The 25,705-nt window shown below is 33.5% G+C and overlaps 3 protein-coding genes across 3 annotated transcripts; 1 reads left to right on the plus strand and 2 right to left on the minus strand.

The window, feature by feature from the left end:
- Positions 1-356: 356 nt before the first annotated feature.
- Positions 357-5,849, minus strand: LOC128177638 (uncharacterized). The gene is made up of 6 exons (XM_052844436.1): positions 5,741-5,849; positions 4,340-4,456; positions 2,408-2,715; positions 1,631-1,999; positions 956-1,349; positions 357-529 (listed from the first exon to the last, which is right to left on the minus strand). The coding sequence occupies exons 2-6, from the start codon at positions 4,404-4,406 to the stop codon at positions 396-398; spliced, it is 1,272 nt and encodes a 423-aa protein (XP_052700396.1). The 5' UTR covers positions 4,407-4,456; positions 5,741-5,849; the 3' UTR covers positions 357-395.
- Positions 5,850-19,151: 13,302 nt separating this feature from the next.
- Positions 19,152-21,072, plus strand: LOC128177780 (uncharacterized). The gene is made up of 2 exons (XM_052844648.1): positions 19,152-19,384; positions 20,175-21,072. The coding sequence occupies exons 1-2, from the start codon at positions 19,279-19,281 to the stop codon at positions 20,864-20,866; spliced, it is 798 nt and encodes a 265-aa protein (XP_052700608.1). The 5' UTR covers positions 19,152-19,278; the 3' UTR covers positions 20,867-21,072.
- A 323-nt stretch (positions 21,073-21,395) lies between these two features.
- LOC128176810 (putative nuclease HARBI1) lies at positions 21,396-22,847 on the minus strand. Its single transcript, XM_052843359.1, has 2 exons — positions 22,795-22,847; positions 21,396-22,441 (listed from the first exon to the last, which is right to left on the minus strand). The coding sequence occupies exons 1-2, from the start codon at positions 22,845-22,847 to the stop codon at positions 21,430-21,432; spliced, it is 1,065 nt and encodes a 354-aa protein (XP_052699319.1). The 3' UTR covers positions 21,396-21,429.
- Positions 22,848-25,705: the final 2,858 nt, after the last annotated feature.

Below are 25,705 nucleotides of genomic sequence, written 5' to 3' on the forward strand. Positions count from 1 at the left end.
ATGTCTAATTCCAAGATGGGAAAGTTAGCAGCAAAGTCAGTGAAGTCTATGGAGGTACAGGATACAATAATTCATGGTGACAGTATCACATCATTTCAGATTCTTTACGATGACTGCAATATTACTGTTTGACTTTACTTTTTCCTTTAGTCTGTAACGTTAAAATCTTATATCTTATACAAATGCATTCCTGTTTTTAATACTGTTAACTTCAAATGGGTGCCAAATTATTCTGCACCCCGTTTAATAACATCAGTATGTTTATTTAAGCATTGAATCATTATTTTTTGAAAGTTGTTGTCTCATGACTGCAACGGTAATCCCCTATTCCGAAAAAAATGAAATGAAAATGCAGACGTTGGAGAAATTTTTATCAACAAAGCTCAGCTGGGGAGTTAATTTAAAGTAATAAAATTCAACAATCCAAAAATTTCACTAGTTCCGTCGTCCAAAGCATCACACAAGATCAGTGTGCCGTTTGTTTGGAGGGATCCTCCCGATGTGATTTGATACGTGATTGTTACGCCTCCTTCAAAGAATAAAACATAGTATGTCAACACAACACCACACCAACAGATAACTATTAAAAAAGAGACCGAAGGCACCAGTAACATTTCAAAGTGACTAAAAATTACTTGAACTCTTAAAAGCCTTCTGATAGAGATGCATAGCACACCATTCAAGAATTGAATTTTTTGAGAAATATGACTTTGACACAATTCAAAAATGCCTACATAGACTTGATTTTGAAGATGCTGATTCTAACTGGAGAAGCATTCAGAATTTGTAATTTACATTAAACAGCATACAAGTACGGTAGATTACTGATGAAACCTAAGAATTTAATACTTGCGTAAAATAAAGAATCTATAGTATTCACAGCAATATTCAATTTTATTACCTACATGAAGAAAAAGCAGTTTTCTAAATTGATAATCACACAGAATTTACTGACCACTATCGATCTGGACAGAATCCAGATCAATATCTGGATAACGCCTGATCAGAAAGTTCCCGATCACAGTCTCGAACGGTAGTTGGTAACCGGCTGCAACAATGGAGTTGTAGTAGGCTTCAAATCTCAGCAGCATCTGGGTGCTGCTATTGCGGGAGGAGGCATACAGATCTGCTCTGCGAATATTGATCAGGAGCTGAGTTTCTAATGAATATTCAGCAGGAACAGAGGTCACGCCTATCTTCAGGATCACCATGCCTGGTTCAGTGAATCTGATGTCGGACAAAGTAGCCAGACCCGTGGTAGCATTGAATTTTGTGTTGAGTTCTCCAAATTGCTTTCCTTTGTAGAACTCCAATCCATCCAATGTAACACACACTTCCCAGTCAGTTATCTGTTTAAAAAAAGCAAGATGAAAGTTTTCATTCCAAACTAATTGATTCCATTCATATCTATGTTACCAGTTGGATTTGTAATTGAATTTTTCCTTATGAGTGTACATTCAGTTCTTAAGTTTTTATTTCTTTTTTTGGCTGGCTTGAAATTTACCATGGAAAGTATTTTTTCTTCCCTTCTTAACATGTCATCAACAAAATGCACCAAAGCAGACAACATAATTTGTAATCCCAGAAGTAAATTGGAATCACTAATAAATAAATAAATACATGGACATACCCGCCAGTGAGTTTGCTCAATAATTTGGCTTGTAACTGCATCTTCCAGCTTGATCATAAGAGAAATACTGGAATTTGCCACAACGGTAGTTGGAATGCTCATGGCATTGACCTTGAGAGGCCGTCTTGTTAGCGAAAAGTTGGTCAAAGTGAACAAATTTACACCAACTGGATATGTAACTGTAAAATTCAGGCCATAATCATCCCCGAAATGACTAATGGCCAAGTCTGTGAAGTTTGCCAAGCCGTATTGGTATGGGACAGTGGTGGTCCCAGTCAGCTGACCAGCTGCATGACCGGTGCCACTAACAATGGATGCTGTGATCTGCCATGGATTTGTATTGGTTCCCAGCTTATCAATAACATTTCCCTATATAAAGAAGAGGAAAAATCCATTGTACTGCATGTATCATATTTTATGAAAGCACATGTGAAAACTTCACGAATGCACCTGAGAAAGAAAATACCGGTAGGTATTAAAGTAGTAAGGGAGTAAAGGTTTTTGGTAAGTTTACTGATAAAATTTCTTGAAATTTCAATAAATCGAGATTTGGATGTCATTAAAGCATTCTTTGCATATTTTCAAATCTAAGTATTTTTTTCCAACTATTGTAAACTTTGTGAGATTAAAACAAAAATTAGTTGTTAACAAGTTTTTATTCTTGTGTTTCCATTTGATATGACACAAAATGGCATAATCACAGAATTTTGGACTAACATAAAATAAGGAATCTACAGTACTGAAAATGATACATGAAATGGACTTGAAGACACTCACGCTGCTATCATATATTTGAAGTTTAGGCTGTGTGGAGAATGGAGCACCTTCATGCAATGGTACAATGGTATTGGACAGTCTCATCTCGCTAGGCTGAGCCAATGTTTGTAAAGCAATATTGGTGTCCGAGAGTACCACCTGCCAATTTGGGTCCTCAGGATCTTGGCGCGGTTCGGCAATGGCCACCCCTGTGGAGTTCAGGAGGTTTAGTAAGATGGATCCAGCCTGTACATCATTAACAATGGTTTTGGTTATGTTCTGTAACTCTTCCGTGGACAGATCACCGGCACTTGCTGTTGTGTTAAGCTCTGAACACAGAAAAATTAAACATGAAAAATTCATATTTCAGATATACATTTTTAACCCTTTGAATACATGTATTCAACTCCATCAAAAGCTGTGTGTCCATTTATTTTTCACTTTTTTCTCTTTTGCCATGACTTTCACATCACATAAATATACTAAGTTGAAATTATGTTCAATATTGTATGCTACTAGAAATAATGCCTTATGCAAATAAAATAGGTAACAGATTTGTAATGTGAAAAAAAAAATTTAAAAATGAAATAAACGGAAATATGGTACATATATCTGATAACACAAAAAAAAACATTACAAGGCAATCATCAATTTCTTCCAATTTTTTTTGTCTATTTTTAAAAATGAAAATTATTGTTATCGAACAGTAGTACCCTGTCATATAAATCACAGTTATGTTGCATAATATGTTAATGAGAGCACAGGGCCTGTTTTAACATTAATTTCAATGTAACCATAAATATGGTTACATTGAAATTAATGTTAAAACGGGCTTGGCTCCTGTGACATCATTTAAAAGATTGGATCAGTATTTGCGGACTAAGAAGGGGTAAAACATACAAAGAAAATCAAAAACGCCAGACTTGAACACACACATGCACAGAGCGGGGGGGGGGGGGGGGGTCGGGGTCAAGACCCCCTAATTTCTCCCTGCAAAATCCAAATTTCTTTAGTCTGATCCCCCCCCCCCCTCAAAAAAATTCTGGATCAGCCCATAACAAAGGTAATTAAATTGGGTGCCTAATCTTCCGACTTCGCAAAAATTCTGAAATTTACACATGTGATTGGTTTTGGCTATGTGGGAATGATGTACAGAGAGGGGGAGAGAGAGCTTATTTAAAGGTCATATGAAACGATATCCTGACCATATTGAGTTATATAAGGGAATGAGTTCATAAGTGCCTATTTAATAAGACTGACATTGTTTTTTGATTATTTTATGCAAAATTTTAAAGTACGAAACTCCAGTGAGGAATTAATTTAATATATGCATTATAATTCAAGTACTTTAAACCTTTTTTTTTTATAGATTTGATATAAATTCATTTTGAAATCATATGTTTTGGTTAATTATTTATTTGATTTTATTAATTTGTTAACATTTTTACGGAAGCCCATTTAGGACCTATCAAAAAATATTTTCCCCCTTTTTTTTTTTTTGGTTTTTTTTTTGTCTAAATGTATTTAACCCGTTTTTTTTTAACTTATTTTAATGACAGTTTATCAATGTAGGATTTGAAAATGTACACGTATTACAGAATTTTTGCTCTTAAATATGACAAATCATTTTAATTGTCATTTATTCAAAAGCTTGCTGTGATATGCCCACTAGGTTGTGCCATTTTAAAAGCTGAAATCCTGAATTATACACAAGTACGAATTAAGTAATTTATTTCCAGCTGGCTGAATTACAATGTAATTGTTTAACTTTGTTCATTTGAAGCACGGGGACGAAATTTTATATCTGATTGATAAAAGCATACAATAGGGGAAAAATCATGACATTGTTTTGTTTTCCCTTTTTTGTAGAAAATTTGCTTTCTTGATAAGAGAGCACATATGCAAGTAAACTTGTAAGAAAGGTTGGGCTGCAGAAATAAAAAAAATAAATACCTGTAGAATGAAGCACAAGACACAGGAAAGAAATCCAGATTATCCATCGGGAGACAGAGGTGTCCATGTTGTCCGTCCTCTTGACTTTAAAAAAAGTTTTTCAGAATCTCCGGCGGCCTCCTTAAGAAAACAAACACACAGGAACATCTCTATTTATCGTTTATGTACTGAGTTTTGTTAATATTTCTCAGATTATATTTTAATATATTTTTTATATATTAAAAAGAATGCGCAGAGAGAATGTGAATTTTTCATGAAATATATTCCTGTAATTAGTTCGCTCTTAATTTTTTCCAATTTTATTTTTTTGTTTTTGTAGATTTAAGTTATATCTTCTTTAGCTTTTTATTGGCTTTCCTTAAACTACTGAAATTTGCATTTTCACACGAAGCAAACGCAGACGCAATATTCCTGTAACATTCTATTGATGGATGAATTGACACAGTTTGATATATAGAGGGTGTAGTTTGGACAGTTTCCTGACGTACGCACAGTCTTATATTGACCAAAGGAAATAGATTTAGTACCAAAAATTAGTGTGCACGGAAAAACGCAATATTTATGAAATCGAATCTAGTGTTATATCAATGCACTTCTGTCGATCATATAATATGCATTTGCGTATTGTTTTATGGTAAAGCAGATGGATGGATGGATATCTCAGTTGCCTTGCGATTTATAATTTGCTTTCTAAATTTTTTTTCTCAAACCGCTGAGCAGTTTTTTTTAATATATACTATAAAAACTTTGATTTTCGATTTCATAAGAAAAAAATGAGTTAAAACCTTTGAGAAGGATTTAAAACAGCGGATGCGGCTTTGACAATCTAATGTCTGGTATAATGGGGTGAAATAGAACCATTTTAACAAAACCTTGGACTTTCGGCAGGATGTAACTTTTTCGTTTTCTTGCGTCAAAACAAGTTTAAAATGACACTGGTTTTAAGTGAAATAAACACAGATTGCGAAGTCCTAGCTTAGAGGCCAGCCATATTGTACTGATTTCAAAGAGCCATGGCTTAGTGGCCAGCAATGAAATAGACAAACCTACCAAAGTCCAAGCTTCTGTTAAAATGATTCTCAAAAAGCTTAGATTTGATCAGTTGTGATATGACTAATTAATTAAACAACCTCTTACTGGGTAAACTGATGATTGGCATTAACTTCTTTGATTAACGGAATCAAAATAATATAAAGTCACTAAAATCAAAGATTTAAAAATAATTTGGTAAGATGCAAAAAAAAAAAAAGAAAAAAAAAGAAAGAAATATATAGCCAAGTGTCATTATGACACTTTGATTTATTTCTGTTAGAATGGATTAAATCAAACGATATTTTATTTGATTACACCTGTAAATGATATTTTTTACAAAAAGATAGCTTATATAGTATTATATCTTACCTGCAGTTCCGCGGAGTGGAATATTATCTCTCTATTATTAAAGAAAGTTTGAAAAAAAAACACCTTTCATATGAAAATTGCCAAATAAAACACCGGGCCTGCAATCAACGAGGATATAAACGAAATGTAGGGTATTTATTATGTCGAAAGGAAGAAGATTACAGTAAAGATTGTTACAGAAATGATGATATATTTCAGCTAGCGTATTTAGTCAATTTCCTGTTGTACAACTGTACACATACAGTATAAACTGTGCACGTAAATTAGTTGTAATGTAACGATTCATTCACAGAAATAGTCGTTCTCTTTTTATAAATATTCCGACTGAGCGTTGATATACTTACTTCGGGCATAAAAGTATACAGCGGGCAATGCAGAAAAAAATATCAATGAATATTCTTTTTCCTGCAATGCTAGCTTCTTTCATATCCCATAAAACTAACAAAGGAAAGTGTTCATTTTTTGTAACAAGCGCTACCTTCGTAGCACACGTGAAAAAGAAAGAGCGACATAATTATCGCGTGTTTCAAACGATGGCTCAACTTTTCAAATTCAAAACCGTGTCCTCCAATCACAAACTTGGAAGTAAAAAAAAATGGTAAAAAAAAAATTGAAATCGATTACTGAAGTTTTCCGGCAAGTAGAGGAAGAATTTACATTCTTCTGTAGAATTCGCAGGCGACAAGACTAAAAACAATGTACCCACATTAACAAGATAGATTTTCATCGTATATGTAGTAAATGAAAATGCCCAAAATTTTTAAAATTACCTGTTGTTAAAATTAAAATCTAATTAAAATTGGACTTGTTAAACCGCTCCTATACGATACGCTTCATGTATTTGCACATGGATATTGTATAGCGTATCAAAGAGCAGCGGTTTTACAGCTAAACTTAAAATTGCATGCTATAAAATAACTTTTTCTCGTTCATTTTTTTTAATTGGGTAAATTTATATTAATTTAGACATATTGCCAAGGCTTTAAAATATCGAGGGGTCCGAACGATTGGATTAAAGACCAATATATATGCCTCTTTAAAATTAATTTATATAAATGTTTTTAAAACCCAGGAAATGTGACAGGATCTCAGCTAGCTAATGTATAGTACAAATCATATAACCGACATTTGGGTATTTATCACATAATACATGTACTTAAGGTGACGTCAATCTTGTGTCAGTTGTCGGAAGGGGGTGCATTTGTACTGATATCATAATCTGCTAAGTTGATCGAGGAAAGGTTTTCTTTAAAGCAAACTGACCACCATTCTATATATGAATTTCACCCAAACTTTGAGTGTAGAAAAGCCGAAAAAATCAAATTAATAATACGATATGGTATAAAAACATGTCTTTTCCCAATTATCAATAAAATTTTAAAAATCATTACATTACAAATTGTCATGTAGCATATTAACTTTAGATTGAACATTTAGTTAAGGATACGGGTATGCACAACATAAGTGGTATACCAAAAATTATACTAATATTATACTTAAAGGATTTATAAGGAAATTAATTTACCTATACATCAAAATATCTAAAAATTAGAGTGAAAACTAGCATTAAATGTGTGGATTTTTGGATTGTCTACATCCGTTAGCGAGTGGGATAACAAGATACCACATGATTTCAGGCTTTCTGCTTGTTTTAGATCGGTATCTTTACTGTCACAGTGTGAACAAAGGAAAACTCACTTGATTGAAGTCATTGAAGAGAGTTGTAATATAACACATCATGGGCGGATCTAGAGGGGGGGGGGGGGGGTCGGGGGGGGGTCCCGACCCCCCCCCCCTTCCTGGAAATTTTTTTTTATTAAATTTACATAGTGAAATTATCGGAAATTATCGCATTGTTTCAATTGCTTTCATAAGAAAATGGTAAAAGAAAGAGAAAATGTGCGCCAGAGAAAGAAAAGGTTAACAAAGAATTGATGGTGAGTGTGAATAATTAACACTTAAGTGTGCCCCTTCTGTTATAAAGTGGGTATGTGCTCCATATGTTTGTAGTGTAATAAAGGTTTAATGGAAAACAAACCAATTTCGATCGACAAAAAATTGAGGAGAGATGAAACACTATACATAAAATCTATCACTTTTAATCCCAACAAATGGGCATCTTAGAAAAATATTACAGGTCCGTAAATTCTTGGACAAAGTCGCAACAAAAGACTGTACTGTGACTAAATGGCTCAGTTGTTAGAGCACATTAGAAATTAGGTAAACTGGGGCCCGTTTCTCAAAAAGGCCTACGTCCAGGCGTAAGCTTAGTCGGGACTAAATCTGGGACTAAATCTCAAAACCAGACTAAGTTGCGTTTCACAAAAAGGCGGAAACTTAGTCGGGACTAAATTTGGGTTTAAATCTACGCCTGCTAATGGCTAGGCGTAAGTCCTTAGTCTGTGCACAAAAATGGCGAGTGTTTTGTTTTTAAGGCAAAATAAACAGAGAATTTTAATTTTTGGTTTGTTTTACGTGTTTTTAAGGTAAACATTCAAATTTATTGAAATATTTGTATATGTACGTATAACTTAAAAAAATACCAATTGTTCGATAAATGTTCCTATTTTTAAATAAAATAAGATTAAATCAATTTGATAATTAATGGGTTTACCTTATTAAACGCACATAATATACATTACTACTCGTTAATGAAATCTACTTTAAGTATGAAGAATTAAAGATGGGTATACCCCGATAAATGATATAAGCACAATAATTAGAAAGATGCTATAATTATATTTTAAACAAGTATTCCCCAACAAGATAGATGTATACATAAATACGAATATATTATTGATTTTTAAATCAATACTCAGTAAGCATAGACTAGAATTTAATGTTTCTAATCAAATTTGAACCTATGAAACGAAACTGATTTCAAAATATTGACAATACTCCTTTGAATAGGAGCAACTCAAAACGTTTACAGTTGTAATTTGTACTTGTGTGTTGCTGTATATTCTTTACCTACATGTATATTACTTACACTTTACAACACGTAAACATTCTCATTTTCATTTTTTTTAACTCCTAGTATCGTTACGAAAAAGTATGAAAGCTACATGTATTTTGAATGTTTATGAACTCGCATTTAGATACATCTACAATCAATTTTTGTTAAAATATTACTTAAAAATATGTTTTAAAAGCGTGCAGATTGTGTATCAGTTCTAGATCTATTGACAAGCATTTGACAAGGTTCTTGAAGATTCTAAAATTTCACATGCACACCTTGAATTTTCGGAGCTCAAATTAATTAATTTTATTAATTCTAGGATTAAGTGATCAATTGCCTTCATATTAAACATCGATTGTAATTCTTTTTAAATAGGTATAGTTTACATGTACTATCGATGATCGTCGTGCATATGCATATGTGTTGTTTATTTGTACTCATTTAACTGAATTGATCTTTGATTACTTGAATTCATGATAGTTTTGTTTCATCATATTTAAGATATATGTATATCAAGGGGTGTTCTTTTTATTTCGAAGTTGTCGACTTGCAATACAAAAGCGTTGTTTTAGCAGTTTTACAACAGTATGCATTATTTACAAATATTAATTTAACAAGCGTGCATTTGTCATACTTATTTTAATCAAGATACTGTATACAGGGTTATTTTAGTCTCGTGTAATTCCCGCCCTTTTACACTTGCAAACAGTTTCGCTCTGTCATGAATTCGCCCAGTCACAGTTGTTACTAAAGTTACTTAATATTAGACAGTGAAAATCAACAAGTCTTAAATTCACCTGCTGAAAACGAGGGTGAAATGATTGAAAATTAAACGGGGGAGAATAATTCTCTGTAGACAGTATATATTACTTTCAACAACCCCCCACCCCCACCCCCGAAAAAAACAAAGCCAAAAAATAGATCGATTAAACCAAAAACAGGAAAGGGAGTATGGGAGGCCCCGGCCACAAATGTTGATTATTTATGTCTTGTTAATTGTTAACAATATCTTTCAAAACTATTATCATTTGAATCGCAGAAAATCAAGAATCGTTGCCATGTCATTGTCTACAATATTGGAACAGATGGTGGATCTTTTCGACCACGAACGCACATTATCCTTGAAATTTCTTCTACGTACAACCTTGTTAACAATATCCATGAACCGACCTGGGGCCCGTTTCTCAAAAAGGCCTACGTCCAGGCGTAAGCTTAGTCCGGACTAAATCAGGGACTAAACCTCAAAACCAGACTAAGTTGCGTTTCACAAAAAGGCGGAAACTTAGTCGGGACTAAATTTGGCCATGGGTTTAAATCTACGCCTGCTAATGGCTAGGCGTAAGTCCTTAGTCTGTGCACAAAAATGGCGAGTGTTTTGTTTCTAAGGCAAGATATACAGAGAATTTTATTTATTGGTTTGTTTTATGTGTTATTAAAGAGAACATTCACAGTTATTCAAATATTTATACATGTACGTATAACTTTAAAATATACCTATTGTTCGATAACTGTTTCTATTTCTAAATAAATTAAGATTAAAACAATTTGATAAATAATGGGCTCACCTTACTAAACAAATGTAATATACATAACTTCTCGTAATGAATTTACCTAAAGTGTGAAGAATGGGTATACCCCGATAGATGACAAAAACACAATACATGTAATTAAAAAGATGCTTTATTTCTAAATTAAACACGTATTCCCCAACAAGATAGATGTATATAAGTACGAATAGATTATTGATTTTCCTATCAATACTCAGTAAGCATGAACTAGAAATTAATGTTTCTAATCAAATTTGAACCAGTGAAACAAAACTGACTTCAAAATTTTGAATAGGAGCAACTCAAAACGTTTACATTTGTAATTTGTCCTTGTGTGTAGTCGTTTGTTCTTTACCTATACAGTAAAACACGGTTATAGCGAACACTCTTATAATGAATTGACGCTTACAGCAAAGTAATTTCTATTCCCTGTGACTTTATTACATGTTTTAAACTTGACGGATATAACGAATTAAGCTTATAACGAAGTAAAATCGCCCATCCTTGTCCCTGGCACTTCGTTATAATCTTATAAGCGTGTTTTACTGTATTACTTAAAGCTTTACAACACGTATGCATTCTCATTTTTTTTTACTCCTAGTACTTTACAAAACCGTATGAAAGCTACATGTATTTTGATATCGTACACGCTTAATGTAATACATTAACAGTAATTCACGTACACTTTAAACCTCAAAATCAATAATAGGGATCCTCCAATCCTCTAGGAGAACCAAATTTGATGTCTGTCTTGCAAAGGATATGGAATGTTTATGAACTCGCATTTAGATACATTTAATTTTTATTTGTTAAAATATTACTTGGAAAATGTTTTAGAAGCTTGCAGAGTGTGCATCAATTTTAGATCTGTTGACAAGCGTTTGTCAAGGTTATCGAATATTATAAAATTTCACATGCACACCTTGAATTTTTGGAAGTCAAATTCATTAATTCTAGGATGAAGTGATCAATTGCGTTCATATTTAATAATTCTTTTTCAAATAGGTATAGGGCACATGTACTATCAATGATCTTCGTGCATGTTCATATGCATTGTTCATTTGTACTCATTTTATTGAATTGATCTATAATTACTTGAATTCATGATAGTTTTGTTTCATCATATTTAAGATGTAAGGATATCAAGGGATTTTTTTTTATTTCGAAGTTGTCGACTTCCAATACAAAAGCGTTGTTTAGCAGTTTTACAACAGTGTACATTATTTACAAATTTAACTAGATTGCATGTGTCATACTTATTATATAAATAATTGTATACACTCCCACCCCAATAGCCCAAAGCAGATAGGGAATAAAGTAAAACTCACATGCACTATTTAAAACCGCAAAGATGCAAAATATCTTATCCGGAAGGGGATAGGGGAATTTTTAGATGCCTTTTCCACTAAACTTGTAAAACCCTTTTATTTATAAAACTTTCTTTAAATATGAAGGGTGTTCTTAGATAACTACTTTTATATCTTTATTTTAATCAAGATACTGTATACAGGGTTATTTAGGTCCCGTGTAATTTCCGTCCTTCTACACTTGCAAACAGCTTCACTCTGTCGTGACTTCGCCCAGTCACAGCTGTTACTTAAGTTACTTAATATTAGATATTGAAAATCAACATAAATTCGCCCGCTGACAACGAGGGTGAAATGATTGAAAATTAAACAGGGCGAATTATTCCCTGTTTATGGTGTATATTACTTTCAACCCCCCCCCCCCACCACCCCCTAAAAAAACAAAAAAGAAGCAATCAATCGATTAAACCAAAAACAGGAAAGAGAGTTGGGAAGACCCCGGCCTCAAGTGTTGATAAATTGTGTCTTGTTAATTGTTAATATCTTTCAAAACTATTATCATTTGAACCGCAGAGAATCAAGAATCGTATCCATGTCATTGTCTACATTCTTTCAATATTGGAACAGAGGATGGACAAGGTTCATGTACAACTGTTATATTATTTATACAGTAGATATTTTCGATTTCAGTTAATTGCTGTTGTGCTCATTGTCATATTATTTTCTATAAATAATATAGTGAATTGATAAAAAAGAATCAAGCCTTATCCCAGCATCTGAAAATGTCTAAAGATCTACAGTGTCTATGAAGCATACTTATCAATCTGCAGACGTTTGGGGGCATAGCTACTGTACCCTGTCCCTGTGTTCTATAAATATTTGAAGTTTACACGAACATTGAAGTTAATTTCTATGTATTGTTTTGTTCATTTAATATGTAAGGTTGTGCCTCAATATCATCTACAATGCATTTAATTGTCACATATTTGGTCTTTGAAACCTCTTATACATGTATATGCCGCTTTCATGTCAACTGTTTTTCTCTAAAATTTCATCATGTTAAGAAGTGTATAGGCATTTGTTCTACTTTCATTAATATTGAAATATTATTGCCAAATAATATGTTTTATGTCATCATTGTATCGCTAATTCTATTTTTAGAAATTCTAATTGTTTGGAGTTCAGATCAAGTCTGCTACCATAATTATGATATATACAACTTACATTGATAGTAGTTTAGATCAGGTCTGCTTCTATGTCTGTCATCTTGGAATTAGATCATGGCATTAATTTACTTTTCCCCACTGCTTTCATTTTTCTAGATTAGATATGTTAGTGTACTACCCCCCCCCCCCTTTTTTTTGCATGTAGTTCAGATAAAATGTCTGCTACCACCCTGTCCTTAGAAAACATAGTTTTGTTTTTTAGTATTGTATAATTAGTGTTTTTGTATTAATGGGGTATGTTGCTGGCCATCTGTCAAAATCAGTTAATCATATTTCATATATATTCTGTCATATCAAAAACGTCAATTATTATAATTACATCTCAGTAGGTCATACTATTACATATTGTCCTAAGTTTTACTAAAACAATGTATAATACAGTTGTTAAAGTCTCCAGTTCCATCTATTTCCTTTGGGTGGCGGGAATCCAATGGGTATTGGATTTATGGCAGAACTTTGTATATGCCACCTTAATTTTTTACATGTTTATATTAAGGGAGATCACCCTGCCATTGTTGTTTACTATTTTTGGTTATATTTTACCGGGTGATCTCAATATTTGTTCAGGTGTTTTTAACTAATAAGGGAGATCCCACAGTACCTGTTACATAAGTCATTTTAATAAGTTTAAGTATTGACTATGTCAGGGATCTCCCTGTTTGTGATGTGGTTTAGTTGTACAAGTTTTTGATTCGCCATTAAAAAATGACATTATTTCGTCAATGACCATTTAGTTGTTTTTTAAGGTAAAAATTAACAAGCTGCAGTTCATAGATGGAACGAAAGATTTAAGTCTATTAATGGAATAAGCTTAATTGGTAACTGTTAAGATCAATGCATGGGCATAAAAACTGTTATGAACAATTTGATGCAGATTCAGTGGTAAAGAATAACATGCATACTTTCGGGTACTACATGTACTATGTATTGGAAAATTTATCCACCACATATAATCATAGCCTCAAAGCAAAACAAAAAACGATATGCGCATGCTTAGTACTCAGCGGAGATGTCTAAGTTTTTCGACATTTAAACCTTAACTTACGCCTCTTTCAGAAACGCAACTTAGACCCGACTAAATATTGGCGTAACTTCGTTAGTCGGACTAACTTAGGCCCAGAGTTACGCTATTTTGAGAAACGGGCCCCAGAATTTCACACACGTCGAACACTCTTCTTGACCCAATTTTCACTACTACAGATATCCAAGTTTACGAATCGGGTACATTAGTAATGGACTCGTCCGATCACAAAGCGACATACATAGCGCTTTCGTTTGGTCTGCGTATAGAAAGGTCCGAAATCAAATTATTATGACAATATAGAAACGCATTTAGATGATTCAAGCAAAAATAATACTAAGTTATACTGGAAGCTGATGAAAGACTCATTTCATATGAAGCTTTCAACGGAATTACCACCTATTTAAATTTCTAATATAAACGGTACAACCAAGTTTGTTTATTTAGATTTTGGGAAGATCGAATCTCTTAATACATATTTTTCTTCTATTTCTTCTGTAGACAATAAGAATGCGGCTTTTATTTTTGATATATGTCAATGATGTGGCGGTTAATATGTTATCATTGTGTAGATTATTTGCTGATGACAGTTCGCTTCAATATTCTTCAAACAACAAACTTAACATTGAATATATTTTAAATCACGATTTTAAAATTTTGGAATCATGGTCCAAAAAGTGGCTTCTTAAATTCAATTCATCGAAAACAAAGGTTGTTTTTTTTTTACGAAGAAGCATAACTCTGTTTTACCTAAATTATTTTTTGAAGGCGATAGACTAGAGTTTGTCTCGACCCATCGCCATTTAGGACTTTTATTATCGCAAAATCTCAGCTGGTCTGAATACATTGATGGTATTGTAAACTCTGCATACAAAAAATTAAAAAACTTAAGTATAATTTGGGTAGAGAGCATCTCTCTAAATTATACATTTCATTCATTAGACCTACCTTTGAATATGCTTCGATTGTGTGGGATGGCTGTTCTGTGCATGATGCAGACAAACTTGAAAAGGTTCAATTGTGTGCTGCACGAATTGTCACTGGGTTGCCAATTTTTGTACCAAGGGAAGCGCTTTACTTAGAAACAGGGTGGGAAATTTTACAAACCAGACGATACATCGCCAAGATGAAAACTATGTTCAAATTTAACATGAGGAGTCTGCCTGATTATTTATGTGATATTATTCCTAACAAGAGGAAAAATATATCGCGATACAACACACGAAACAAGGATCAGTTTAATGTTCCTAAGTGCAGGTTAGATTTACTTAAAAAATCATTTGTACCCAATGCTGTCAATCAATGGAATTCACTAAATATAGAGGCCAGAACAGCCACCTCAATCAATTTGTTTTGCAAACATATGCCTAAAGTTACGAAACCCCCTATTTATTTTTCTTTTGGTAAACGCTGTACCAACATTTTTCATACAAAGCTGAGACATAACTGTGTATTAAACTATGATCTTTCTAAACGTAATATTATATATAATCCGTTGTGTTTATGTGGTCAAACAGAAGATGTGTATCATTTCTTTTTTTCTTGTAAAAAATACTCTAGAGCGAGAAACAACATGTTTGATCAATTGTTTATGTTAGATTTAGTCAATATTGTAACTGATTTACTTTTATATGGCAACACCAACCTTCCTTTACATATCAACAAAGGCATTTTTGCTTCTGTACAAAAGTTTATAGACGAATCCTTGAGATTTAAATAATATTTCTTTGTGTATAACAGTATTATATTTTCTTTTGTTCTATATTCATATGCATGACAACTATTGTTATATTTAAGGAGAGGAACTTGTAAGTTGTTAAAACTTGTTTCTGATCCTTTTGTTTAGTCAATAAAATATGTTCAAAACATCTTTTCTTCCTTCTGTAGACATGGACAAGGTTCATGTAATGTTAGTTATACAGTAGATATTTTCGATTTCAGTTAGTTGCTGTTTATAACCCATGACCATATTATTTTCTAAAGATAATATAGTGATATGGTAAAAAAGAATTAAGCCTTATCCCAGCATCAGAAAGTGTCTAAATATATCTATATGAAGCATACTTATCATTCTGCAGATGAATGCGGGCATATTTACTGTACCCTGTCCCTGTATTCTACAAATATTTGAAGTTTACACGAACATTGGATTTAATTTCTATGTATTGTTTTGTTCAATTAATATGTACGATTGTGCCTCAACATCATCTACATGTACAATGTATTGAATTGTCAAATAATATTTGGTTTCTGAAACCTCTTATATATGCCTTTTTCATATCAACTTTTTTCTCTAAAATTTCATTATGTTAAGAAGTGTGTAGGCATTTGTTCTACTTTCATAAATATACACTGTTATAAACGACTTGAACTATACACAGTGGTACAGAATAACGTGCGTACTTTCGGGTACATGTACTATATATATGAATTGGAAAATTGATCCACCACATATAACCATAGCCTCAAAGCAAAACAAAACACGATATGCGCATGCTTAGTACTCAGCGGAGATGTCTAATTTCTTCGACATTTAAACCCTAACTTACGCCTCTTTCAGAAACGCAACTTAGACCTGACTAAATATTGGCGTAACTTCCTGAGTCGGACTAACTTAGGCCCAGATTTACGCCTTTTTGAGAAACGGGCCCATGATGTCTAACAAGAGGTTTTAGGTTTTTGGTTCGATACTATCAAAACTTAAGGCAATATTTTTTTATTGCAAGAAGAGCTTGACCACAAAGAGAAGCTAAACCATTTTGAGAAGTTGGACACTTTAAATAGTACATGTATCAGCCGAAGTTATTCTCGGAAAATGCAAAGAAAGTTTTAAGCGGGGGAAGCAAGATATGTTTAAAACTCGCGAAAATACTATTTCCATAGAAGACAGGTAGTCAATCCATAACTGAGGTGAATTTAACAATTTTGATTGATCCTAACTCCATTATAAACACATACATGCATACTGGTCAAAATTTCTAACGCCCCAGGCAAGTGTTTGTATTACACTGTTCCTAATTCTTATTATTTTGTCCATGACGATTATTAAATATCAAGAATAGAGATTAACAAAGCAGTATTTTAAAAAACTCGATCAAAATTTATTCAAGTGCTTTTTGAAAAAAATCCAGAAAGCACAGGTACTCCACGATATAAAAAGCACAGGTTTAAAACCACAACGTGTTTTCCCCTTTCTATTAATAACAGCATTTCATAGAGGCCGCACAATTGAATAAAAAAAAAACCTTTGTGGAAGTTTATTCCATTTGTTTATGTGATCGAGTTTTGCAAAATTCGAATGCTAAGGAACGACCTCGGTCTTGGATTTATCTCGTCCCATCTATAGGCCTACAGGCCATTAATGTGCTCTAAAAGATGACGTGCAGTTGCGCGTGCTGTGCGGTGTCTAGATATCTGAAAGGTGAGTTACCCTAATGCGGTGGTCATGTTGACGTGCCGCTACATGTACATGGTAGGTCTTCAACACTTCCAGTTGCATTGGTTTCCGGTCAAGCCTTAAAATGATTTTTTGTTGTCTTTAACAAATCTAGCGATTAACGCGATTTGTGATAAAAATCATTTATAATTAAGCAGATATTCTGAAAGAAAATAAACCTATTGTGAACCGCACTATCTTGGATCATTAATCTTGAGTTTTAGAACTATGAGCAGTTATCAATTAAAAGCAGGTGATCGATTATATCGAGTCCATTTGAAAAACAAATCCTAAAAAAATATCGAAGACGCACTCCACGCTTTTCAACAAATTCGGTCATGGACGAGTATTAATTTTTCTCTCTCGATGACAAATTTTTTGACATGTACAGTTAATTAGTTTTAACAGCAGTCGATAGTGGCAACGACTTAAAAACTGATGTCAAAGTTATCTAAATGATAAATAAGACTGGGGTGTAAGAAATTATTATTATGAAACTGATATTAACCTAACTCTGGAGTATGCATGTAGTCAATTGAATGAACTTTTTGATTCAATTTCAATTGAAAAATTAAAAAATTAAATGGAATCGAATCTTTTTCACTCAATTCATTAATTAGTTAAAAGAAAGATGTAAATATAAACAGTGAAATGCTTTTTTTGATGATCCATGCGGGTTATGAAGGTTTTAGATTAATGACGTAAATTTAAAACATAATTTTGAAGAAGAAGAAGAAGAAGAAGAAGTTGAAATAGAGAGAGAGAGAGAGAGAGAGAGAGAGAGAGAGAGAGAGAGAGAGAGAGTTCTGTCAATTGTTAGAATTAGAGTTATCTTTCTTTAATTATTGATTTTTCATTTTAGAACTCTCTTGTGTTTTTTGGTAAAATTGCTATACCAACTGGAAAGCCCGCCATTTATGCGGTTAAACATCGCGCTCTGTATTTTTTGTCAAGTTTAGCCTACCACAGAGTAAGTATTGATTTAAAACTTGTTTATTATTCTGTAAAAAAGATAATTTCTACATGTGTATACCTTTTTCAGTATCCATATTAAGTTTATGTGTAATAGTTGAAGCTTTCATATTGAAGTATTGTCGTCTGCAACAAATGTAAACATGGGCTTGTTTTTATCTGATCAACTTTTTGTGAATTCTTTGCTTAACTTTATATTGATAATTTTACAAGTTATTTTGAATGTTTTCTAATGGATTTGAGCTAATATTTGAGGATATTTAAATGTTATGCAGTAAAATTTTATTTATATGGAAGCTCATAAGTGGCATAAGCTTTATGGATACTGGCACTGTACCAGTTATCGGCTGAAATTTTAACGTTTTCTTTTCGTATTTCCTTATTTCTTGATGCATTTGGACAAAACTTGACGTAGTTTAAATGGTGAACTCCTTATTAATAAATTATATGTTAGAATATATCATTATTTATAGTCTGTCCCAAGTTATCTATGCTGCACATTTGGACGATTTTTAATAAAAAATACACATAGCAGTTGAAATCGCATCTTCGCTAGCCAAGGGTTTTCGGTCCACTTTGCTCCCCATAAACCCTTGGCGGATTTCATTACGAAAACTCGGTGATGTGGTGGCGCTATCTAGCGAGCAACTTGAGTTGCGCCCCTTGCATATTTACATTTTAATTGAATTAAACAACGGGTTATATACACATCGTGGCATTAATACAACTTGAAAAAACATGTTGAGTACCGAAAACGGATCATAATTAACGATGTTTTTAAATACGAATCAAGTTATAACCTAGGGAAAGCACGGGATGTTTTATTCATAGTGTTTTGTAAGGACCAGGGACGTATATACTATAACTATACGTCCCTGGTAAGGACCTGTACCGGGATTGAAAAAGTAGCCGATTCCTATGAAAGCTTTCATGCCATAAAACCAGGGTTGCGCTCCATTGACTGTTCGGAACACCCCGCACATGTGCAAAGTCAAAGGAGTTCAAAAATACACTGTTCTCGGACTGTTCTCTCTGTCCACGTGCGAGAGGTAGTGCAGTCAGAATTCAACATGGCGACTAATGCGCAAAACAGAGCCACGCTCTTTGAATGTGATACATGTCACCGCCTTTTCCGAGACATGGAGGAGTTTGCAAACCATGCATGTGATGATCCCGGTAAATATAAACTAATTACATAGATTTTAAGTTCTTCTAACAATCTAAACATCATTATTTCTAAAATGTGCCTTGTTTATACGACAACTCGCAACATTAAATGGGGGCCTAGCATGTTTAGGCAGATTTTTTGAGTATTTTGTTTGTGTATTTTTTTTCTATGAGCGATTATTGTGTACAATATATATACAAGAACAGTCATTTGAATTTAGAGGCTGCAGAACTGCAGATCCACGGGAAATTCGGGTTGAAAAACGGTATAGCTTTAAATTCAGCATGATATGCAGTATATTTATATGTATTTTGCGAAAAAAGCGTGCTTAATACCCCCGTTCCCCCCCCCCCCCCAAAAAAAATAAACGTAAAGGTTTTTCGACGCCGCCACTGACGTCCTGTTTGATGTCATTAATACAAAAATAATTAAACTATTTAAGTTGTGGTTGCCTTTTGAGGTCATAGCATGTTCTTGAACTTACAATTTTAATTTAATGCATAATATAAAAAACCTTATGCCTGTAAACATAAACATCATAATTGGCTTAGGAATTTGGGTGTCATTAAAAATGCCTGAACCACCTGAAAGAACATGAAGAAAGAACTTGCTTAGAAAAATTGTATTGATACATATCCCAAATATAAGTGGTTTTTACTTGTATACATGTACAATGCATGTAATGTAATGCCTCTGCAAAAAAAAATAGTTAATAAGTAATGTTTTGTTTCATATTTAATTTTTTTTTCTTAATTAATTAAGTTATTACATCATGTACATGTATAGTACTCTTAATAGGTAGTGGTGGATATGATGTTCAGACGCTTCAGCTGGAGGATGAAAGCCTAGATCTGGAAGGAGAAGATGGGAGGCCCATTGAGATTGCCCCAGACTCGTCAGTTCTTTGGACTAGACCTGCAACACTTCTATTAATCAGCCAATATAGGGAGAATGAGGAGTTGGTTACAAGTGGGAAGTTAAGAAAGAAAGCCTTATGGAACAAAATTGCCAAAGTACTAAGAGAAAAGGGAAACTGTAACTTTAGTGCAGTGCAGGTGGAAGGGAGGTCGAAGACTTTGATGAGAGGTTTGAAGAATGTTAAAGATCACAACAAAAAAAGTGGGGCAGAAAGAAGAAATCACCCTTATGAGGAAGAATTAGAGTTCATGGCAGCCAAGCCTAATGTTCAACCAGAATGTGTTGTTGGAACAGAGAACAAGTCGAGCCCAGAAACCAAATCAAGCAAAGAAGAAAGTGACTCAGGTAGGCCTGACACTCCTACAACTTCTACTAAGAGAAAATGCGTGTCTCCTGAAAAGTTAAATCAAAGTTCAAAAAGACGCCGCACAAATGATGTTCTAGATAGCTTTGAACAAATCATGAAGAATGAAAGTCAGCGTTTTGAAGAACAAGTGGAAAGGAGACACCGTGAAAAGATGGAAATGTTCGGAAATTTTTTGGAAATTCTAAAATCAAGCCAAACAAAATAGTTTAAACATGATAAGATTGAATTTCAATTCATGCATTTTATACAAATATGCTTTATATTTCATTTATAGACGAGTGCAAGATATGCATGGAGGATGGGAAAATTGCAGAAACTGTATTTGTTCCATGTGGACATCTGATAGCATGTGTGAAATGTGCATCAAATCTTGCTGGTAATAAATGTCCTATGTGTAGGAAGCAAATCAGCAAAGCCATAAAAGTTTTCAAATGTTGAACATTATTGTTACCTTCTACTTCAGCAAACTATTATTGAAAGGGAAATATCTGGTAGATTACCCCTTAGATGTAAGGATGTCTTTGTTTTTTTTATGAACAAGCAAAGTACAACACATGATTGTATTTGTTTCTTTTTTACTTTTATACTTATCACAGATAGTGCCAATTTCTGTTTTATTTCATTGTTATTATAAAAAATATGAGATTTTGTTTTATTTTTTATTGTTATTTTTATTTGAGGTTAAATATACATACTTGTGTTCAATAAAACAGTTTCAACCAATGATTATATCTTTTTGAATTGTGTAATGACAAATTAAGACAAGACTTAAGGTAAATTTCGTGCAATATTATCACGTTTCCTTAGTCCTTCTGCCTGATTGTCGACTAAATTTCCTTGGGGCACATAAGGTCCTTGATGATTGTCTTCAAAAAAATCTTGCACATCTTCATTGTTCAGGATGCATATATTATGAATAATGCAACATAAAATAATGACCTCAACCGATGTTTTTAATTCTGAAGTTTCCAAATATCGCAATCTTCTGAAACGTCCTTTTAGACACCCAAATGCGCGTTCTATAGTTACTCTTGTGCCTGAATGACGATAATTGTAATTCCTTTGTTGGGGTGTCAGACGTCCTGTGTCTCGGTAGGGAGTAAGAAGCCAACTTCTCAATGGATAAGCTCCATCTCCAAGAAAATGCCCATTGCCACAAACTCTCAAACCATTTTCCCATATATCTGTATTTTTCAACACCCTGGCATCATGGCAGCTTCCAGGCCATCCAGCAACACAATGAACAAATCTAAGGTCCTCTCTGCAAATTCCTTGCAAGATTATTGAGAAAAAACCCTTTCTGTTGACATAAGTTTCGGGATGATTTTTAGGGGCTTTTATGGCAATATGGGTACCGTCTATAGCACCTAATACATTTGGAAAATTTTGTTTTTGCTCAAACTTGTCCATTACGTCTTGGCGTTCATTAGCTGAAGGGAGGACGATAAATACATGTTTTAGATTATTAACAAAAATGTCTGTGATCCTTGTGCGACATCTGATAACAGAGGACTCGGTGACATTGAATCTATCTGATATGCTGTGAATGCTATCTTGGGTTGCTAAATACCATAGGGTAATTAACAAATGTTTATCTGTTGAAATAAATTCTCTTCCTCCAGTCCATCCAGGTTTTAAATGTTGAAAGTTGGCAATATTTCTACATAAACATTCAAATGTTGCTCTAGAAACCCGAAAGAACCGCCGAAAATCATCCAGGTTGTAGAAAGGTACAGTTTCTTCCGCATACATTTCTATTCTAGTTTTATCATCCCTTGTCCTACAATATAAAATACAATGTATAACTTTTAACTACATGTAGTTTTTTACTAATAATTTATATATATAAAATCGTCGTTAAACCAGTTATTATTTTTATGAATAAAATAAATTTAATATATTATAAACATATTCCAATCGGATAACTTTTTCCTGTAAAGAATAAACACGTACTCGGACCCCCCCCCCCCCCCCCCCTTATGGAAAAACATTCTGGATCCGCGCCTGCTTCTAACGCTTAAATTTACGGAAACTCATATATTTTTATGGTTTAATTACGTTGACAACATTGCTGCTGCGCAGAGTTGCATTAATCTTTGAAAATGTTGACGCATATTCCCCTCATTTTCAAACAATTCGTCAAGAAATATTGGCATTAACGTCTGTAATTGCAAACTGGCCGCCATAGTCATTGTTCAGTGTGCACCATTCGCATTGCGCGAGAATTTGTCTGGGACGTGTACGGAACAGGTCAATGGAGCGCGACCCAGGTATCGTTGTCGTGAATATTGCAGAACAAAGAAATTAAATAAAACGCAGCTCATTGAACCTTTAAAAGCAATAACCATAAGCAGGAATGTATATATACTAATACTTCTACATTCGCCATATTTACTTCCCATGCTATCACGCGAGCCGTGACAATTTTGTAGAACTGTGTTCAATCCCAGTAAAATATATAGGTTTTTAAAGCGATCTGGTTAGACCATCGTTTTGGATGCACTGTACTCGAGAACTTGTGTCTCAACTTGTTAAAAGCACCGAATGTTTTACCAAAGATCACACTTGTATTTTCTTTTAAAGTTTATATTCACCAGCACTGCTATTGGATCAGCTACTCGTAGCTGCAGCCAATCATAAAACGGAGCTTGTCACCGAGTTTTTGTAATGAAATCCGCCAAGGGTTTATGGGGAGCAAAGTGGACCGAAAACCCTTGGCTAGCGAAGATGTTGAAATCGATGGAAGGGAAAAATTCCAAGATTATTTCATTGAACAATTATCATTTTTCCCTCGTAAAAATTCACAGATTTCCTACGGAGATTTATAACATGTATAATGGGTAATGTTGACATATTTTCTCCATTCGGAAGTCACTCGGAATATCTCGCACAATTCTTCAACGCTTATCACCCGGGCTTAATTATGGCTGATGCAATGCAACTCCCCGTAGACTTTCTATTTTTAGCCGTGTATTGAGACCTGATAAGTTAGAGGGGGGCGTTTCGAAATGGAAATTGTGGGATTTTTTCATACTGTTGAATAAACATCGTCTGAATCAAGAGGTATTTGTATAAATATCGAATAATTTGAGAAAAAAGAAAGGCAAAAATATCTTCGGACTTCAGAACCAAAACCATCTTGTTTTGTGCTTTTTAGCACGCCCCGAATTTCCCGAGTTTTTACGATTTACTTAACCAGTTATCGGCTTCATGACAACATTGTAAAATCCCTGTACATGTTGATTTTATGCTCTGCTTATTATAATTTGAATACAATCGCAACTTCTCGTGCCTTTCCGGCAGGCTCGGAAAAACACCTCGAATGTATTAACATTACCGGATGTTAGAATTTTATACAAAATGGAGTCGCTTCCCATTAAAATAAGTATCGGCTAGACAGCCTTATAATTCGCTTCTGTGTTATATTTTAGGGTATATCATTTACTTTAATGAAGTCTAGCTTACATCTCAACAGATCGTAAATGTGTTGTATTTATATCAAGTTTTTTAAAAAGGTGTTTTTCCGAGCCTGCCGGAAAGGCCAAAGATGTTGCCTTTGAATTTGAATTATGCCCCTTGTGGGGTCAGACTAAAGTCGTCAAGGTTATGATACATTATAAATCAAACCCATGAAATTATTCGTTTATTATCATACGGTAATACACAAAGTCGTAGACTATTCAATACATAATTGTGCAATCAGGCGTTCAACTGCGCTATGAATCTTGGAATTTAGTGAATTCCTTTTGTTTGTAAATGTTATATGTATTGATATCATATTATGTCAAATCAAATAAGGGATATAATAACGTATCACAAAGGGGTTATGTTCTATTTTTTAACAGTAACTTATTACGTCACTTCCCCCTTGCTGAACGTTCAAAGATGTAAATTAGCGGTAAACAATGATCGTTTAAGCTTATGTATAATACATATTCAAGAAAGTTTTTCAAGCAAACTTACTTTTCTTTATTCAAAACAGACGACTGAATTGAAAATTCTTGAATTGTCTCGTGCTTTAAACCCTAAGTCTCAGTTTCGCCGATAACTGATCTTGGCCGATAACTGGTACAGTACCAGTAGTGTTATTATTGCTTACTATATATTTGAATCACTTAATAACAGTATACATGTAAATTTATTTTGTATCAAATTCAGTGTTTCATTTTTTTAGTTTATATTTTAGTCTTTTACCAAATACTTGTACATATACACATTTATTTAACACACAGAGAGAGAGAGAGAGAGAGAGAGAGAGAGAGAGAGAGAGAGAGAGAGAGAGAGAGAGAGAGAGAGAGAGAATTTGTTGGGAGTGTTTAAAAGAACTCGGTTTCCTGGATGAACATGAGTGTTAAAAAACTCTTATATATTGTAATGCCGGTATTTATTTTCAATAAAAAAGATGACCACGTTAAACCAAAATGAACTAATTCAATGTAGTGTACAAGAATGTTTATGGTTTTAAGTGGTTCAAATATATTATGTAACTTCCTATTGTATTCTCATCAATTTTCCATACGTCTTTCTAAACGTCTGAAGATGCTGATTTCATTGCTTTTTTTTCAACAAGTAATTGTGTAATATGCATTTCACTATATATATAATATTAACGAAATTTTGCATAATATTGAAAATTTCTGATGTTTAAAAAAGTGCTATATGTAGGCGAAATCGTATAGTAGGCATATTTTAAATTGAGCGCTTTTCCTATTTTTGGGAATCTTCGCTAAGCCAAGGTTTTCGATCCACTACGCTCCTCGGTAGCATCTTCACTAAAGTCTGTCACAAGTTATTGCTTCCATCACTTTTTGATGATTTTTAATAAAAAAAAACACATACAGTTACCTATGAAAGAAGTACAGTTCAAATTGACGAAATTGAAAATATCCAAGATACATGTATCTTCATTGAAAAACTGTCCATTTTCACTCATAAAATTTTTTAGTCCTGAAGGAAAACAAATTTCTTACGGAGATTTATAATGGAAAATGTTTACATCTTTTTCCCATTCGGAAGTACTCGGGATACCTCGCGCAAATTTTCA

The sequence above is a fragment of the Crassostrea angulata genome, chromosome 3 (genome assembly GCF_025612915.1).
Source record: "Crassostrea angulata isolate pt1a10 chromosome 3, ASM2561291v2, whole genome shotgun sequence".
Lineage (NCBI taxonomy): Eukaryota > Metazoa > Mollusca > Bivalvia > Ostreida > Ostreidae > Magallana > Magallana angulata.

Excerpts from the sequence above, each read along its gene's own strand:
- LOC128177638 (XM_052844436.1), bottom strand. The coding sequence starts at position 4,406 with ATGGACACCTCTGTCTCCCGATGGATAATCTGGATTTCTTTCCTGTGT. Across the intron at positions 1,350-1,630 it reads TTGAGCAAACTCACTGGCGG|ATAACTGACTGGGAAGTGTG; the intron begins GTATGTCCATGT and ends TTTTTTAAACAG. Across the intron at positions 530-955 it reads TTCTGTCCAGATCGATAGTG|GAGGCGTAACAATCACGTAT; the intron begins GTCAGTAAATTC and ends TATTCTTTGAAG.
- LOC128177780 (XM_052844648.1), top strand. The coding sequence starts at position 19,279 with ATGGCGACTAATGCGCAAAACAGAGCCACGCTCTTTGAATGTGATACA. Across the intron at positions 19,385-20,174 it reads CCATGCATGTGATGATCCCG|GTAGTGGTGGATATGATGTT; the intron begins GTAAATATAAAC and ends TACTCTTAATAG.
- LOC128176810 (XM_052843359.1), bottom strand. The coding sequence starts at position 22,847 with ATGGCGGCCAGTTTGCAATTACAGACGTTAATGCCAATATTTCTTGAC. Across the intron at positions 22,442-22,794 it reads CCAATATTTCTTGACGAATT|GACAAGGGATGATAAAACTA; the intron begins GTTTGAAAATGA and ends TTTATATTGTAG.